The 17,459-nt window shown below is 35.8% G+C and overlaps 7 protein-coding genes across 9 annotated transcripts; 3 read left to right on the top strand and 4 right to left on the bottom strand.

The window, feature by feature from the left end:
• The first annotated feature begins 36 nt into the window (after positions 1 to 36).
• On the top strand, positions 37 to 2,814 carry LOC149733858 (large ribosomal subunit protein eL36-like). Of its 2 annotated transcripts, XM_089881203.1 has the most exons (4): positions 37 to 148; positions 954 to 1,050; positions 2,051 to 2,185; positions 2,694 to 2,814. In XM_089881203.1, exons 2-4 carry the CDS (start codon positions 958 to 960, stop codon positions 2,778 to 2,780), a joined length of 315 nt encoding a protein of 104 aa, XP_089737329.1. In that variant the 5' UTR covers positions 37 to 148; positions 954 to 957; the 3' UTR covers positions 2,781 to 2,814. The 2 variants fall into 2 exon arrangements, with proteins under 2 accessions (XP_089737329.1, XP_089737330.1); XM_089881204.1 differs by lacking the exon at positions 37 to 148 and having other exon boundaries at positions 931 to 1,050.
• Positions 2,585 to 6,927, bottom strand: LOC149733857 (rhodopsin, GQ-coupled-like). The gene is made up of 7 exons (XM_089881188.1): positions 6,540 to 6,927; positions 5,997 to 6,139; positions 5,348 to 5,510; positions 4,740 to 4,885; positions 3,578 to 3,795; positions 3,016 to 3,153; positions 2,585 to 2,964 (listed from the first exon to the last, which is right to left on the bottom strand). Exons 1-7 carry the CDS (start codon positions 6,755 to 6,757, stop codon positions 2,881 to 2,883), a joined length of 1,110 nt encoding a protein of 369 aa, XP_089737314.1. The 5' UTR covers positions 6,758 to 6,927; the 3' UTR covers positions 2,585 to 2,880.
• A 620-nt stretch (positions 6,928 to 7,547) lies between these two features.
• LOC149733856 (intraflagellar transport protein 46 homolog) lies at positions 7,548 to 9,162 on the bottom strand. The gene is made up of 2 exons (XM_089881190.1): positions 9,048 to 9,162; positions 7,548 to 8,860 (listed from the first exon to the last, which is right to left on the bottom strand). The coding sequence occupies exon 2, from the start codon at positions 8,782 to 8,784 to the stop codon at positions 7,699 to 7,701; it is 1,086 nt and encodes a 361-aa protein (XP_089737316.1). The 5' UTR covers positions 8,785 to 8,860; positions 9,048 to 9,162; the 3' UTR covers positions 7,548 to 7,698.
• Positions 9,163 to 9,336: 174 nt separating this feature from the next.
• LOC149733854 (uncharacterized) lies at positions 9,337 to 11,505 on the top strand. Its single transcript, XM_089881192.1, has one exon. It carries the CDS (start codon positions 9,782 to 9,784, stop codon positions 10,553 to 10,555), a length of 774 nt encoding a protein of 257 aa, XP_089737318.1. The 5' UTR covers positions 9,337 to 9,781; the 3' UTR covers positions 10,556 to 11,505.
• LOC149733855 (ufm1-specific protease 1-like) lies at positions 10,774 to 11,505 on the top strand. Its single transcript, XM_089881194.1, has one exon. The coding sequence runs from the start codon at positions 10,774 to 10,776 to the stop codon at positions 11,422 to 11,424; it is 651 nt and encodes a 216-aa protein (XP_089737320.1). The 3' UTR covers positions 11,425 to 11,505.
• A 14-nt stretch (positions 11,506 to 11,519) lies between these two features.
• On the bottom strand, positions 11,520 to 12,394 carry LOC149733853 (dynein axonemal assembly factor 19-like). The gene has a single exon (XM_089881193.1). The coding sequence runs from the start codon at positions 12,287 to 12,289 to the stop codon at positions 11,627 to 11,629; it is 663 nt and encodes a 220-aa protein (XP_089737319.1). The 5' UTR covers positions 12,290 to 12,394; the 3' UTR covers positions 11,520 to 11,626.
• A 1,081-nt stretch (positions 12,395 to 13,475) lies between these two features.
• LOC149733852 (uncharacterized) lies at positions 13,476 to 16,953 on the bottom strand. 2 transcript variants are annotated; one of them, XM_089881186.1, is made up of 9 exons: positions 16,352 to 16,953; positions 15,923 to 16,147; positions 15,563 to 15,805; positions 15,390 to 15,492; positions 15,083 to 15,117; positions 14,806 to 14,877; positions 14,201 to 14,272; positions 13,799 to 13,936; positions 13,476 to 13,652 (listed from the first exon to the last, which is right to left on the bottom strand). In XM_089881186.1, exons 1-9 carry the CDS (start codon positions 16,569 to 16,571, stop codon positions 13,540 to 13,542), a joined length of 1,221 nt encoding a protein of 406 aa, XP_089737312.1. In that variant the 5' UTR covers positions 16,572 to 16,953; the 3' UTR covers positions 13,476 to 13,539. The 2 variants fall into 2 exon arrangements, with proteins under 2 accessions (XP_089737312.1, XP_089737313.1); XM_089881187.1 differs by having other exon boundaries at positions 15,923 to 16,485.
• Positions 16,954 to 17,459: the final 506 nt, after the last annotated feature.

Below are 17,459 nucleotides of genomic sequence, written 5' to 3'. Positions count from 1 at the left end.
ATGTATACATAAAAGGGTTCTTTTTAAAATGCATTCTGATAACAACGATCCCCACTTTACTTCAATTTTTTAATGTTATCTCTATGTTCGCACAATTGGTCTAAAAAAACTTCCCACAATCCTTTTCTTCGAAGCTACCGTGGTAAAGGTGCGTTACTTTATACAGCATGTTATAAGCAAAATATAGGATAAAACGGTAAACTTCCGTGACTAATCAAGTAATACACATAACACCGTAAAGATCTTTAATGACACAAGGCAATACTAGCAGTATTTCCACAAAAAATAGACTGTTAAAGGGTACGAATTAAGTTACGAAGTAGGTGTTCCGTGTTTATAAAGAATCTTGTCAGTATAGGCAGTTGATTAAAGGTTAGGGAAATAAAAAGTAAAAACAAAACGGTAATCCTTTAGCTGGTGGCCACCTGAAATTTTGGTTTCAAAATGTTCTATAGCCCTCACTGACACCTGCTGTCTAATTTTTTTTTCAAAAAAGTCGGGCGTTCGTGTTGAAAATTAACTTTAAAAATGCGCGAAAACATGCTTCGTCACCGTAATTCGTCTGATTTGCGTAAGGTTAACGATTTATTACGTCACAATCGCGGTCTGTTACGTCACAATAGTGGTATATTACATACGTTACAGCCTTGTTTTTTCCCACTGTTTTAACGTAGGAATCAAACGTAACAATACGCATTCTATGACGTAATAATCTAACCTTGGTTTAATTCATAACGGCTGGTGTGGAAAATACGGTGACGCAGCACGATTTCGTGCACTTTCAAAGTTAATTTTCGACACGAACGCCCGAGTTTTTTCAAAACAAAATTATACAGTGGGTATCAGGGAGACCTAAGGAACATTTTGAAACAAAAATTTCAGGTGGCCACCAGCTAAAGGATTACCAACAAAACTTTATGGTTACCTGTATTTGAACAATTTCTTTGTTTTAGAATCATGGCAGTTATTCACGATATGGTGGTTGGTCTTAACAAGGGACACAAAGTCACCAAAAACCCTCAAACACCAAAACATGCCAGAAGGAGGGGGGTAAGTCTTGTGGTACTGATTATTGATAATTTAAAAAACTCATATATATATATACATATATATATATATATATATGTATGTTAAACTTAACTGCAAGAAAATAGAATATAATACTTCTAGCAAGATACTCCAATGACATTAGATTATAGAGAAATCAAAAGTCCAAAAGAAGCAATGCATTAGTGTTTGTAACATAGGATAAACCTAATTGGGACCATGAAAATTTTGCCACTTTTCGCAGTAATTTTTTCACATGGAGCTATACAGAGAAGACGGAAATTTTTTTCCGCTAGGAGGCGATGACAAATTCGTTTCTCTATTTTATGGGGAGCAGTTAGTTTCACGGTTTATACACATAAGATATAAACCCCTAACCCCTAACACTAACCCCTAACCCCTAACCCCTAACCCCTAACCCCTAGCCCCTAGCCCCTAGCCCCCAACTCCTAACCCCAAACTCGCCAAACAAAAAAAAACTTGAAAAAAATATAAAAAAAGTATTCCACTGTGCGGGACTCGAACCCGGTAAAAATGAAACAAAGAGAGTTTACGACCGCACGCAAACCGCTACACCACAGACTCGACGACACTAAACGTAACGAAAGAGCGTATATAACCGACCTAATGTGGGAAATATGTTCTTACTAGTGTTTTATGTATTTAGAAAGGTATTTTTATTATTTAATTAATTTGTTTTACACTTATTAACACTTTGTAGTGCTGTTTTGTTCGTTTTTCCGTATTTTTTAATTTAAATAATTACCGCCTCTAGCGGAAAAATTTTTCCGTCTTCTTTGTATAGTCCCATGTAATTTTTTCCTAGCAATTCCGTAAGGCCGTGCTTATTAAAGTATTATGTTGGTAACACTGTCTTTTAGGTTTTAAAACTAGCATAAAATACAGTTTTTCATTTTCCTATGAACAAAAACCTTGTGTGGTTTAAGTTAAATTTTATTTAACGTTTGTCGACTACAATCATTCATTATTTGTTTTATGACAGAGACTTACAAAGAAGTCCAAATTTGTCCGAGACTTGGTCCGTGAAGTTTGTGGCTTTGCTCCTTATGAAAGAAGATGCATGGAATTGCTGAGAATCGGCAAAGACAAGCGTGCTCTTCGATTTTGTAAAAAGAGGGTATGTACTTGTTTGCTTTTTTGGGTTGTTTGACTGGATAAATAATGTTTGTGTTCTTCTGCCTTGTGTGTTTCAAATCGAGGTATTATCTTTCTGCTCTGAAACTTGTGTTTGTATACAAAAATGTGTATTTAGGTTAAAGGTTACCAATATTAATAATAACTTTTATTTGTCTCTTCCATTATGGTTGCGAAGATTTAGAAATATTTTAATCGAAAAGAGAGAATGTAGTGACAAAACAACAATTGTTAAAACACGCTTACAGTTAAAAACGTTTTACGTTTAATTGGAAGAAAGTAAGCGTGGTCGCTACGCCTAGCGGACAAGCTGGCCATTTATTTTAATTAAGTTGAACTTCTAATAGAAGTAAAAGTGTGCGTAAAGACACAACCTGTACAATGACAATTTTAAGTAAGACATGTATTTGAACAACAACTATTTCTGGACAAATTACAAACACAAAACAATATTTTTTATAATAACTAATGGGATTTCTTTTTATTTACAGCTTGGTTCTCATTTGAGAGCAAAGCGAAAGCGTGAAGAGATGCAAGCTGCAATCCAAGCTCAGAGAAAGGCTGCAGCCCAGAAGTAGAGCGCTGGATAACAAATAAATGAAAACAGTTTAAGTTTCAGTCTCCTGTACACAGTAATATATTGTAGGCAGATGCTTAATACGTGGCTCCTGGCAAGGTTTATACGGTCTGTCGTTGTTGAAGTTCAATGTTTATATGGTTGGTAGTCTGGTTGTTACGGTCTTTCGTGCAGCACCTTCGCGCCTGGATAAAATAACAATATTTACATTGGTTTACGTTTTAATATAAACGTACTGTTAATTTCGGACGAACGAAGAGTTGTTTGAGGTGTTGACGAAACACAGAGCTGCGGTAAGCATAGATAACCGCGTTCATACCCGTTGAAAACTTGGCCAGAAGTACTGCGAAAGTCATGTACAGTCTGGAAACTTTCTGCAAGTTTAATGTTAAGTGGTTATAAATTCTAACAAGCAAAACAGTTTTAATATCATAACGGCCTAACATAACAATGTAAATCATTAAAAAAACAGGTGCTACTATTACATAACAGCAATTTCCGCCACCGTCAATAACCATAGGCTAAGTACTGAGTGTCTAATAGTACTGTGGGGGAAGATGGGACACTTTTAGCTAATAACATTCAAATGTTCTGATTGTGTTTTAAACAATTACCAACGGTTCATGGGAGTCGAGGGGATACGGTTTTATAATATTTTGAAAGTTCTTTGTTTACTACCAACGGGACGAGAAAATAGAATTCAAAAGTGTCCCATCTTTCCCCACCCTACTATATTTCATTAGTTTATAATATAGCTAACACATAAACAAACACAGCATTCAAGTAGTATCATATTACTGCTTGGAAAAGGCCTATGATAACTCCGACAGCGTATGGCGTCCAAGACACACTAAACGCTACGACACATATTATCACTGTGGTTGTCAATTTTCGCGTTCTGGCTGTTGGTGTAGACCTCTTTCTCCCATGCACGCGAAGTGCGCCCAGATTTTCAATGCTCGTCCGGTTGTTCGACACTACTCCAAGGTACAGAAGGTACAAAGCCAAACTGGGAACTGTATCAAAATATATTTAGTACGATGGGGAGAGATGAGACACGTTTGACACATAACATCCAAGTATTGTTAACAATTAACGGCCTATGGAAGCCGTGAGAATATCGAGTAATATTTCGTTGAATGTTCTTTTCTACTAACAATTGGGACGAGAAAATAGATTGAATAGGTGTCTCATCTTACCCCAAACCTACTGTATCATACCTTTATTATTTGACAACAATTCAAAAAAAATAAGACGGGTCCATTTAAAATCGTTGGTTTTATATTATTTTTTATTACTTATTTTTTGACATTTTTTTCCGTTATTTTAATTTATAAGAAGACAGGGCTGTCAATAACAGTCGTTATAGGAGATGTCCTGTTTCACACCCGCTTGTGCCCGCATACGAAATACCCGTAACCTACTATATAGTGAAAGGCGCGCTATAACCAGCACGGCGCTTGACAATTTACAAAAAAAGATCGGAATAAAAAAATCCATATAATAGAACATGTTTGCGCTGTTGACATATATGCACCCTCGCACCACTATAAAATGTATTTTTGCGACTATCAGAGACTTAGTTAATTCTTCATTTTTTTATGATTTAAGTCCTTTCCGTATAAACGAGGTCGACATTCTAAGCAAACCCTGTTATATATACACCCAAAACATTTATCACAATGGTTATAACGCGCCTGCGCTATAACCTATACAGTCCTCCTACTATAGGGTTCAGCTCGTCGCTGCTGCTACCAATCTGGGCGTACGTGCTTTTGGACCAGACACTCAACGACAAGTTGTCAGTCACATATAAAAAAAGAAGAAAATAAAAAAAGGTTAGAAAGTGGTAACTTGTAAGCGGACACGAGGTGTATATGAAACATCCTTGTCATATATAACGACTGTCGTTGCCCTATGAGGGTAAATAGGTTACATTCATTTCTTGCCCATTTCTTACCTATGTACCCAACTAGAAGCAGCAGTATGCAGTAAGCCATATCCACCTTGGTGCCGTTGCTGTAGTTAAAACTACAACTGATCAACATGGCGTCCGGTACAAATGAACCAAATCCAAGTAATGGGGCAGCGCCAGCAAGTATTCCACTATAGAACGGGAACAATTAACGTATTAGAAAACCACATTGCGCAATTTTCGACCCGGATATGACAAACTGTTTGTATAAAGCAACGATTTGTCTTGCCTAACATTGAAATGGCATAATAATGACAAACTATATTATATCGTGGGCGTTGTGTCAAAAACAATGTACATATAGCAGTTGTGCAGTATAGCGTAAGATAGGACATGTTTTCAGTTTTCACCCTCTTTTCCCGTCGCATTTGGTAAAAACAACGAATATTCACACAACTATATTCGCAACCCCGCGACTCTAAAAATACGTTGTTAGTTCTTTAGAACACGATTAGGAAATATAGGTTTTTATAGATCCTAACAGTAGGCAGTATCCCATCTTACCCCACAGAACTATTCACACCCTTGATCACATGATGCGCCGCGTTTGTTAATATTTAAACATACATTGCTTTTCTAATGTGGAAACTTACGCGGTAACCCAAATTGCTGATAACCGAAATACGGTGTAGCACTTCTTCGCTCTGTACTTTGACCTCTTCTGCATGTAATAATATCTTCCGAACGCTATTTCTAGAAGAATGCCAATTTGGGCAAGCGAGCCTGTGTTTGAAATCATTGCGCAGACCTGACAGGCTAAAATAATATGAAAAGGGTTAATATAGACAGTATAGGCTTATGGAGCTACATCAACACATAGTTATCCTCAAGTATAACTTATATGTAGTATGTGTTTCTATTTCGACCTAAAACAAAATGAAATGAAAATATGCGTTATGGTAGGTTGTGGTAATATGGGACACGTTTTCATTCTATTTTCTCGTGTGATTTGTTACTACAGAATTATAGGAAGTATATAAAGGGTGTTTTTGTTTATTCTTAATACACGATCAGGAAATATGGGATTAGGTTTCTAACAGTATTCCAACTTACCCCGCATTACTAAAGAGTGCTAGAATTGGTATACGATTAGGCTTAGGGGACAGACATATACATTGTTTGTTGGGCTGAATTGTCGTGAAGTCAATCGATATATTAATATTTCTCGTCTGATGGTTACTCTGGTATGTACAGCTTTTAAACTTGTATTTGAGAAGGGGAAGAAGGACGAGTGTTTTTTACCGACGGCACCAAGTGCCCATCCATGGTTGAACGCAGAAATCACCATTCCTGGATAGCTTCCAATACACATCAATAAATCTGAGCATATGAGATTCAGAACACTCAAGTTGTAAGCGGATGCCCTCACTTTCGATCGGCAAAATCTGTAAAAAGGGTATTTCAGTTCATAGCAGAAATAAAACAAACAAAACCAGTTTAAACAAAAAGTGTTTTGTTATAGCCTACCCTGTAGTTTAGGCTGTATGTCGATCTCAATAAAATCAACACCTTGCAAATGTTTAGCGTGTGCTTTGGTGTAACTATAACCTATTTATTTATCTTAAATATCTACCATTGTTGATAGGAATATTTTTATCAACTATATGTATCTCCCTTGGTTATAACTATTATGCGTGTATGTGTATCTCATTTGTTGTGTATCTGCGGGAACTCATTAGGACATAACGTGGCCCAAATATTTTATATTTCCATATGCCTAAATACCCTGTGTCACATAAAATACCCATTCTATAAGTTAAATATCAGCAAATATTAAACATATACCGTAAGTAAACGACGATTAGCATAAAGTTCAAGATGATAGCAAATGTCCCAGACACTGCGCTGTAAATGCCAAAGACCAGGTACCAGGTTTCCGAAAATTTCCTGACGTCTAGTAAGCTTGCTAAAGCTTTCTCTGGATACGGAAACATCTTAGATACTTCGGTGAGCATTTTTAACTCTTCCGTAGGTACTTCCTTCGCTTTCGTTATGTTTGCCATGATATATAGCACCGCACTAAACTGGTATATAGGTACAAATAACGATATTTTTCTTCTGTACCAAAACACGAACTGATTCAGATATAACAATTAAATGAATTTTTCACATCAGCTAACACAAGATGTTCAAATTGACTAGTTTTTTTTTTATGACAGTCAATTAAACCCAAATCATACAAAACATTGATTTAACGCCAAAAACAGAATGTTAAGCCAACAACAGATGAATGCCCGCGTGCAGGGCCGCCATTGGTATTTGTTCAGATTAGGCATTGTAGTCACATTCGTTATTTTTTGAAAAACAACTTTAATAAGGTACTGTATTTCTGGGTTTCACTTTGTTTTTAGTTCATTTAGGACTACTCAGTGTGTATTATATATCAAACAAATGTAGTTTCTCCACGTGCAACGTTGTAAAAAATATACTTTCTGTATGGTTGACAACTTGAGTAACCCAATAGTGGCTAATGGAGTAATAGGTTGGAGAAAACACAGTTAAACTTCCTCCCTAAAAATACAAACGCCTTTAATGGTGACAGCATCAATCCGAGCATAGAATCCGATTTGCTGGACCCCAACCACACAACATTCCCCACATTAATATGCTTTGTATGTACGCCATTTTGTTATCGTAATAGTTTTTTTATATATTTTATTTGTCTAAGTTCATTCATTATGACATTTCGGAAATGAAAATAGTTTTTTTTTGGTATATTTTATTTGTCTAAGTTCATTTATTATGATATTTCGGAAATGAAATAACTTCTATACAGTATGAACAAAACTTAGATTATTGCGCAATGTTTACTGACCATCTCCAAAAAAAACAAGCAAGCAGCATGTATAGAATAAATATGAAAGTGCTGGTGCCAACCATTGACCAACATCACTGCTTACTTATGCAGTTGAAGTAAAGATAACATCACAACCGGTTGTTGAACTTATTCAAAATTTAAAACTTCAGGCTCGCCCTGATTCTGGTCATCTTCTTGTACATTATCAGTTTGAAAATGCTGCATTTGCTTGAATGCGGAATACAATGAAAAAAGAACATGAAGAGACTGGATTCGGTTTTTGTAAACTGGGATGTCTAGTAAGCTGCAGATTATGTCACAATATTTTGGTAAATCACAATCTAACTGTGCTGTTGGGAGACTAATCTTTTGAAGAAGCTCTTCCACCTCTCTTGGCCATTCCTGCATCAGGTGATCAATCTCAGGCATGCTCTTCGAGTAGTGGACATTTGGAGGAGGTTTAGAGCGATGAAGATCAGCCATGCTCTCAACCCAGGTATCAATTGCTTTGGGATTTCGATCAGCATCTTTAACACTTCTTACTTGCATGGCACGAACGCCGGAAGTCTTTGAAATGCTTCTCAATTGAAGGTCAAGGACTGTGGGGTCAGACTGCTTTGCACACGGCTCATCAAGAACAGTTAACCCCAGAGTTACTGGTTTGTTATCTGGTCTGGGTACTTTTAAGAAAGCATCAATGTCACCAACTGCAGGAATGAAATCTGGGTTAAAAGGTTTAAGTTTATGTTCCAACTCAATAGACTGTGGTGTGTAACGGGTTATGTATTGAAAGAGCTCTTTGATCTCTTGGCTCACAGTGAGGTGCTCGTAATCTGCAGGATCATAGGCCCCTTCTAATCCAACCATATTATCATCATCTTCATCTTCATCATCTGATGAAACGTCACTGTCTTCCGATTCCTCGTTTAAATCAATATTTTTACCGCTAGGTGGCGGTTGTGAGAGCTTCCGATCCATCTGCCCTTCTCCCAAATGCTCTTGCTCATCAAAATCTAAATCGTCGGATGGACTTTGCTGAGAAGACATTCTGTTCAGTGGTGGTGGTGCAGGGCCGCCTCGTTCTATTGGCCTTTCTGGCGTCACAATTCCCGGAGACGGTTTTCTAGGTGTAGGTGTGTACAGGCTGGCTACTTCCTCTGAATCGTTCACATCCAAACTTTCGTCGTAGTGCTGGTTAATAACTAGTTTGGTTTCCTGGCCTGAAGAGGCCATTTACAAATTTGTAGTTACCTCAACTAACAGGGAATGAAATTCATTTATAAATTATGCTAAACCTTTCAAATTAGAACTGCAAAATATAAAAATGTAGCGGTGAAAGTGGCGATACACAATACGTGAATGAAATTAACGCGTTCAAAGCTTAAGCTTCGTTAGCTTTCTACAATAACACAATATTGTATATATACAGCAATATAACAGTAAATAAAAAGTCTTTACACATTAAACCTTATGTCATTTTTATTAAATCATCTTACCTTTTTCACTCTTATTTAAACATTATTTCCAACGAAATTGTGTTTGGACAAAACTTGAATTCACAGTTGGAATTTCGTGCTGTTTGAGACTAATTTCGTCGTTAATAACAACACATCAACATCTGTGAATTTTAGTTAGGGTGTTTTTTGGGGAGTTGTATAAAGTTACTATTCAATTTTCTGTATTTATGGCTGAAATGAAATTTAGAAAAAGAAGTTTGGATTTTTTCTTTTTTTTTTAATTTTTAGTGAGTAGTAGATAGACACTGGTTGATACCTGTGACGTCACAATAACATTTTGAGTCATACGCACGTGGTTCATTTCGAATATTGTTTTGAGTTTTGAATTACGTGTTTGTTGTGTTGATAATTTACAGATAGCAGGTCTGATTAAGTGGTTTGGTACTACATTAAGCGCTATTTCATCATTTAGCTGTACATCTGTATCAATGTTAATCGTACTATGGCAAACGGAGACTTAGGTGCTTGGCAATTTTCAACAGAGATACCCTTTGCCACGGAGAGACACGCAACTATTGCCTACAATTCATTAAGGATCGACAAGGAACCACGAAAAGGTGGGATCACGCGAAATATTACCACCGACGGAAAGTTGTTAAAAGTTAACTGGGAAGCTAAAGAAGGAAGAATTTTAAGAGTCTCAATCAACTCTTTTTTCGAACTCCTGTTATTAGTTATTGACACCATTGATCAGTTTGATTTAGTTAACTAGGATGAGTTTATTGACTCGAAAAAGCATTAATTTTGTTTTAAAGCCTCAGGCATGTTATATTGGTGGCTTACACTCATGTACAAATTTGAAACATTCTTTTACCACCTGTCCTTTAAAGAAACTACAAGATGTTCGTAACACTCATACCTTAAGACGCAGTTCTTTCCAACCATATAACTTGAGACTTAACTTTTCAACCACCAGTAAATCCATTGACAATAATCGCAAAGGAGTCCTGACGATGGATGAAATTTATAATCTAATTGTAGAAGAAAATGGGCGAGGTATTACAGTTATAAAATTGAGCAAGGAGGCAAATTATGCCGACTATTTTACCATTGTAACTGCAAACTCTTCGCGGCATTTGGTTCATATGGCGGAAACCTTAAACCGGCTGTACAAAGTCCGGAAAAGTGAAAATGACCCATTCTGTCTTATCGAAGGCAAAAGGTCAAGTCGTGAGTGGCAATGTATAGACGTGGGAAATGTAGTTGTTCATTTCATGCTTCAAGGTATGAGAGATAAATACCAAATGGAAAAGTTGTGGCTGCTCGGTCCGAAGTATGATGATCTAACAAGAGAAATGCCAACAATTGATGAAATGATCAAACAAGCAACAGAACAAGGTCTACGTCTAATGTCAACTGTTGGGGAAGATCATGTAAATTTCCTTGAGGACAGTGAGATTATAAATCCTTGGGAAATACCTTATAAAGAAGAAACGAATAATTCAGATACTGTTGAATTTGATGACGATGATGAATATATTGTGTAACTCTAATATACAAATGTTTCATACTGATTTACAATAATTCAACTGTAAACTTTTCAACAAATTTAATTATTATGCTACTTGTATTTTTTATTTGTAAGTGCTGTCCTAGTAATAGGCCATTTTTTTTGTTTCAGGAATCAATAAGTTAAATTCTTACAAACATAAGCATTTAAAAATTACGTTTAACAACTAACAAATAATTTTTGGTAAAAGTTAGTATGGAGAAATTACTTCGAGATGTTCATATTGGATTAGACTTACCATGCTCTCCTGTGCAAATAATTAAGGGAAGCTACACTTATTATCATTATCTTTGTGATGGAACTGATGACAGGGGTTGGGGGTGTGGTTATAGAACATTGCAAACCATTTTAAGTTGGATACAGTTTAACAAACAAAATATCCATGACAACATAATGCTGCCTAATATATTGGATATACAAGAAGCACTTGTTAAAATGGAGGATAAGCAAAATAGCTTTGTAAATTCTCGAGAATGGTTGGGTTCTTTTGAAGTCTGCCTGTGTATAGATTACTTTCATGATGTGCCTTGCAAAATACAGCATATTCGCAGTGGTGAAAACATTCATGAGGCTCTGCAAATTCTTTGGCAGCATTTTCAGGACTTTGGAAGTCCCGTAATGATGGGAGGGGATACAGATGCTTCTTCCAAGTGCATCCTTGGCATTTGTGGAAAAAAAAAGAATGAATGTTATCTTCTTATTCTTGACCCACACTGTTCAAAAACAAACGTGACAACAGAAGAACTTATTTCTGATAAATGGGTAGCATGGAGAAATATAGACACCCTGCTTAATAGCTCTTTCTATAATCTATGTCTGCCTCAAGTTAAAAGCAAACTGGGGTGACTTGTTTTTTATGTTCAACAGGTCACTTATAATGGAGTTATGGGAAAATAAAGAATACCTTTGTGCAATATCTTACAAAAATATACACCACAATCTTATTTGCAAGTTACAACTATATTAAACATCTAGACACAAATAAATATTACAAAAACACATAAAATATATAGAACATTTGAAATAAGTTTTTAACCACAGTGTTTTGTTATAATTCACAGTTATAAACTGTTGAAAGATCATTCAATTTCTCAAGATCATGTCCTTTAATTTTCAGCTGTTTAAAAACTTCTTTAAGATTGTTCATCTCTTTTGGTGTCAAGAAATCCAACTGCAAAGCAAATCGTTTTGAATTTTTCATGACAGATAAAATGTTTAACATTTTTTCTAGGTGATCTTGTCCACTATTTTCAATTTGCAATGCAGTTATCACGTCTCCCATGGGACATTCAACAGCAAAAAATTTTTCAAGTAGTTTTAGTTCAGTTGACATCAAAAGATCATATTTTTGACTTGCAGTTTTGCATTCTCGGTTCCAAATTTTCATAAAATCTGAGGTAGTTTTGGGGTCACGATTGTTTGTTTTGACAACTTCTGTTTCAATTGGACTTTTAACATCAACTTTTTTAGTAGAATGCACATTCCACTTCTGGTAGCTCATCCCGCCAAGTTTATCGCCCCTATCCATTGGTTTTAAATGCGAAGCTGCTACGATGTCCCGAAATTCATCGTACGATTGCACTTTCTGATTGATGGCACGAAACTTAGCGTCGTTTTCACGTTGGTACTTTTCATCTCTCGCAACTGCATTGGACAGTTCCCGCTGTATCTCGTGAAAATTTAGATCGTCGTCGAATTCGTCGTTATCCATTATAAAGGTTAAAACACGTAACTAACACTTGGTCTATTTTGCCTAAACCGCTATCATCGTTTTGTAAAGAAACATGAGGTTTGTTACGAATCTAGGTTACTGTATTAATAATATTAGCAATATATCAAACCACCATACACATTACAAAAAGCAAACATTTTTCAAGTATTATTTCGCAGTCATTTCTAAAATTGAATTTTGGTCGTTCGGTTCTTTTGCCAAATTGGTCTTTTCGGCTTATAACGTGAACTTTTTAAAAGGCCCTATTTATTTGCCGTTTATTCAGAGCAGAGTCGTATAAACACCGAGTAGTCCAACTGCCGTCTATGTGTGTCCAAAATAGAGCAAAAGTGGTGACTTTGACAAAGGGTTTAAACGAACTTGTTAAGTTTTGTTTGTTTTTTCCTATTGTGGGAAGGTGTAAAACAGCTTCTATTTACCATACCAAACATTTTTTAGAAAAAATGTATAAATTTACCCGCATTAAATGACTAAAATGTCGCAAATCAACCGCTTCTAATTCTAATTTTTGACTTTTTTTGACACAGAAAACAAATAACACATGTTTTTTACATTTTTCAACCTTTAAATTTGTTTTTAGGCCCAAGTTTTTCTGTAATTTACCGAAAAACATACATTTTCCTTATACCTACTGTGTTATTTTGGACCCAAATTGCCGTTCAATTTGTGTTTTACGTAACAATGGGTTGGACTACTCGGTATTTCTATGGCTCTGATTCAGAGACAAAAAAATTGCGTGACCTAGTGGATAGTTGTTCGAAGCCCAAACGAGATATACAAGATTCGGTGCTTGATGCGTTTAGCCCGCTACCAATGCGGAGTTGCGGTATTGTCTCCTTTAACACTACACGGCTATGCTCCAACACAGTGGTCACCAGAGTCCGTATACAAAGTCGAGTATTTTTGCGATATACAAGAAGCGATCGGATAAGCAAAAAAACAATGTTTATATACCGACTTCACTGGTTACTAATTAGTCGTTTAATTTACCAGTCGTATTGAACAACAACAAAAATCGCCCGCAACGTGGTAACTCGCAAGCGGGCATGAGTTGTATAAAATAAGGCACCCGTGTTATTATAACTGTCGTTGTACCGCAACGTGACTGCATACAAGTGCATTCAGAAACAACAACGTACGTAATAACATTAAAAACGTAAACCCGAAGAATTATTATTTTTATTTTCAGTTACCACAAGCCGCAAGAGAACAATCAGGGTCCTAGAGTCTTATTCCCTGTGGGTTTCGATATCATCTTCCGCGAGAGATGTTGATTTTTGGGATTTGATTTCCTTATCGCCATCCAGATGCTCGTACAGTATATTAATTTTCGTTTCCGCATCTGCTTTAAAAACGTAAAAATCGTTTTCGGTTTAATACATAAACATAAACCAATCGAATATATTTGTCTATATCAATATAGGTACTTAAATACTGCCACACATAAAAGGCACACGCAAGCTGAGTATTTGCCATACAACACTGTACCTTCGCTAGCTCCCTTGCAGCACTCGTACAAGTTATTTTCTGTTGCTTTTGCTTCATTCTCCGTGATACCGAGAGAGGAACCTATTTGTTTGTCATAGTTTCCATACAATTCGTTCGTCTTGGTTACTTTCTCATTTTCTGAAATATAAATTGTTTGCGTAAAACCAAATTTACGTTTCAAATATAAGGTGTAGTAGGGTGGGGGAAGATGGGACACTTTTTCATTACAACTTCTCCTCCCATTTGCTAGTAAACAAAGACAATTCAAAAAATCATAAAACCGTGTCCTCACGACTTCCATAAACCGTTGTTAATTGTTTTAAACATGATTAGAATATTTAGATATTTTGTGCTATATGCGTCTCATCTCCCCCACCCTACTATATAAATATATATATATACTTTCTTGCTCGTCGAGGACATGCTCATAATTTCCATAAAGTGTATTTTCCCTCATAACTCGTTCGTCGTTTCCTGTTTAAAACAATGCAAACCAATTATTCACCTAAACGTGTACGACATGGAAAACAACTTTTAAGTTTTACATTGGCCATCATATCTATACTACAAAGTTATAAAGTACAAAACAAAAGTAACAATTTAGGTTTTCATCAGGTTGATGTTTTTGCTAAGTTTTATACTATGGTTTTACCACCAATCACAGTATATACTTTTGTGAACAGCATCTGTAGTTCCACTAAATATGTAATTTGTTATTTCTTTATGGTTTTCTAAGAATTTTCCTATTGATACAGTAGGGTGGGGTGAAATGAGACAACTTTTTATTCTATTTGGTTGTTTCATTTGGTAGTAAACAAAGAACGTTCAAAGAATTAAAATATCGCAATCGCATCCTCACAACTACCATAGACCGTCACCTATAATTGTTTAAAACACAAACAGGATACTTTGATATTATGTACTGAAGGTGTCCCATCTTACCCCACAGTATCTATTTAGTGTGATACTAACTACGCGTTTAATCATTGCGCATTTCTAGTTTATACCTCCATGATCGGTGGTAAACTGATGATTTCCATAAAGAATGTTCTCGGTCATTTTCAGTTCTTCAGTATCTACTATATGTATATTAGAATATTAATTTATTAACAGATTTGTACTGGTCAAACAAAACAAACATTAAACCTTTGCTTTCGACTTATTGTGCCGAAAAACCATATGTTTTTATTCATTTGGATTTCGAATAAATATTGAATGTATATTCTCGCACAGATGCGCTCTTCATGAACATATTATGCAATTAAAAGATTAGTTTATATGAACCTGTGTCTTGTGGGTGTTTTGTTTTCCTCAGCTTCCTGGTAAATACACGTAGTTATATGTAGCCATCTTACGTGGGTTTATGTGGAAGTAAACAATTCGCACAGCAACGCAGAAATTAAACCGCCATTAAATCACAACGCGGTGACACGGACAAAGTAATTAATGCTTGCGTATTTCCGAAGGTTAATCAGCACTGCTGATACACTCGGTCAAACATATATTCATTTGGTGTTTACCCATAAGTTTGGATCCTACGCAACATCGGGCAATACCGGGTCACGCACTTATATCAATTAACTTATCAAACCTGTGGTATATGAAGACGAAACTCAACATTCGAAGCAAGAATAAGATACCTCCGGTTACACCAATAGCGATATTTGTTGTCTTTGCAGAAGTTATTGGTATTACTGCGAAGTAAAATTACTTTGACCAAAACATTTTTATCAATGTCGCAAATGCGATAGAATCCAACAATACCTGTATGTGCAGAACTTGAATATTTACTGATTTGCGTAATTTCCCAGGTGCCCGGTGAAGTTGATTCTGTTGTGTCTTTGTCTGTTGTTGTTGGTGTTGCTGCAGTTGTTGTTGTTGCTTTTGTTGGCGGTGTAGTTGTTGTTGTTGTTGGTAAAGTTGCTGTTGTTGTTGTTGTTCCTTTTGTTATTGTAGTTGTTGGTAATGTTGTTGTTGTTGTTGTTGTTGGAGTGCTGGTGATGGTAGCTGCGGCGCAATAAATATTTGTTTTTCGTAATAGACTATACCAATTTTGTTAAACGTACTTATTTAGTTAAATTCTTACGAACTATGTTCCATAAACTATTACATTCGTTTACTCACGCATCATGTGTCTAGAGCATATGTAGCTTTCTTTTTTATTAGATGAAACATCGTCCCATTTGTAGCGCGTACTTCTTTTCATTATGACAAATTTAGCATCGGGATTGTCTGGTTTACCCCTATCCCATTGCGTATCACCATCTGTGATACTTGTACCATCGGACCATATGAACTCTTTATTTCCGTTTCCAGATCGTGTTAAACCAATAAAATATGCGGAATTTGCTGGATAACACAAACATTTACTTTGGTCATTGAATATAATATAGTATGGTGCGGGGGTAAATGTGATACTTTTTCATTTTTATTTTCGTGTTCCATTTGGTAGTAATAAACAAAGAACATTCAAAAATTATAAAACCAGGATATAACTGGAAAATATTTGCCAAAGGTGTCCCGTCTCCCCCATCCTACTAAATTCATACTAACCCTTTTTCAAATTCCGTAACTCCTCTACTAAAAATGTATCAATGTCATTAGTTTTAACTATAGCTAATGTAGCGTTTTCCTTGTTGCATCTGTCTTTTGCTTGTTCGTACTTTACTGAATTCGACCCAATAAAATATTCGAACCCCTTATACTGTATCCATGTTTCCGACCTAGCAGATTTACTCACAGAGAAAAGCAGAAGTAGCGTCCACAAATGCATATCTGTATATAGCACGTTAATCCTCTAATACAGAAATCAGGTATAATGGTTAATGTGCTATAAACAGTATACACTACCCGCATCAATTTGGATTTGTTTGCTGATGACGTCTCTCTTTTTTCTCTTTTTCCTAAATAAGAGTTCAGGCCAACGCATCCATGAAATAACTTACCATTTAGGCAGAAACCAAATAGATTAAAACCATCTATTTGTGCTGGGAATAAACATAAATTTAAACGGGCTGTATTTTAAACAACGTTAATACATTTAAATGAGCATAAGCAGAGTCCGTATATAAACATGTTTATATACGAACTCTGAGCATAAGTATGAAGTGGTTTTAATCTCTTTGCAGGAACAATATGCAGCTTTATCCACCTAAGACCAGAGCCATAGAAATACCGAGTAGTCCAACCCATTGTTACGTAAAACACAAATTGAACGGCAATTTGGGTCCAAAATAACACAGTAGGTATAGGGAAAATGTATGTTTTTCGGTAAATTACAGAAAAACTTGGGCCTAAAAACAAATTTAAAGGTTGAAAAATGTAAAAAACATGTGTTATTTGTTTTCTGTGTCAAAAAAAGTCAAAAATTAGAATTAGAAGCGGTTGATTTGCGACATTTTAGTCATTTAATGCGGCTAAATTTATACATTTTTTCTAAAAAATGTTTGGTAAGGTAAATAGAAGCTGTTTTACACCTTCCCACAATAGGAAAACACAAACAAAACTTAACAAGTTCGTTTAAACCCATTGTCAAAGTCACCACTTTTGCTCTATTTGGACACACATAGACGGCAGTTGGACTACTCGGTGTTTATACGACTCTGCCTAAGACAAGTGACGAAAAAAATATTCTGACGTCATCTACCATAATATACCTAAA

This window comes from Ciona robusta, chromosome 7 (genome assembly GCF_009617815.1).
Source record: "Ciona robusta chromosome 7, ASM961781v2".
Classification (NCBI taxonomy): Eukaryota; Metazoa; Chordata; class Ascidiacea; order Phlebobranchia; family Cionidae; genus Ciona; species Ciona robusta.
This window is presented reverse-complemented; position numbering and strand designations above follow the sequence as displayed.

Bases quoted from the DNA above. Each gene is read 5' to 3' on its own strand.
- LOC149733854 (XM_089881192.1), top strand. From the start codon at position 9,782: ATGAGTTTATTGACTCGAAAAAGCATTAATTTTGTTTTAAAGCCTCAG.
- LOC149733852 (XM_089881186.1), bottom strand. From the start codon at position 16,571: ATGCATTTGTGGACGCTACTTCTGCTTTTCTCTGTGAGTAAATCTGCT. The intron at 14,878-15,082 runs GTTCATATAAAC...ATATACATATAG, and splicing joins AAAACACCCACAAGACACAG to TAGATACTGAAGAACTGAAA. The intron at 13,937-14,200 runs GTATATATATAT...TTTATATTTCAG, and splicing joins TGTCCTCGACGAGCAAGAAA to AAAATGAGAAAGTAACCAAG.
- LOC149733856 (XM_089881190.1), bottom strand. From the start codon at position 8,784: ATGGCCTCTTCAGGCCAGGAAACCAAACTAGTTATTAACCAGCACTAC.
- LOC149733855 (XM_089881194.1), top strand. From the start codon at position 10,774: ATGGAGAAATTACTTCGAGATGTTCATATTGGATTAGACTTACCATGC.
- LOC149733853 (XM_089881193.1), bottom strand. From the start codon at position 12,289: ATGGATAACGACGAATTCGACGACGATCTAAATTTTCACGAGATACAG.
- LOC149733858 (XM_089881203.1), top strand. From the start codon at position 958: ATGGCAGTTATTCACGATATGGTGGTTGGTCTTAACAAGGGACACAAA. The intron at 1,051-2,050 runs GTAAGTCTTGTG...GTTTTATGACAG, and splicing joins AACATGCCAGAAGGAGGGGG to AGACTTACAAAGAAGTCCAA. The intron at 2,186-2,693 runs GTATGTACTTGT...TTTTATTTACAG, and splicing joins TTCGATTTTGTAAAAAGAGG to CTTGGTTCTCATTTGAGAGC.
- LOC149733857 (XM_089881188.1), bottom strand. From the start codon at position 6,757: ATGGCAAACATAACGAAAGCGAAGGAAGTACCTACGGAAGAGTTAAAA. The intron at 4,886-5,347 runs GTAAGTTTCCAC...CCCGTTCTATAG, and splicing joins TCAGCAATTTGGGTTACCGC to TGGAATACTTGCTGGCGCTG. The intron at 3,154-3,577 runs GTAATATGATAC...TTAAACTTGCAG, and splicing joins TCATAGGCCTTTTCCAAGCA to AAAGTTTCCAGACTGTACAT.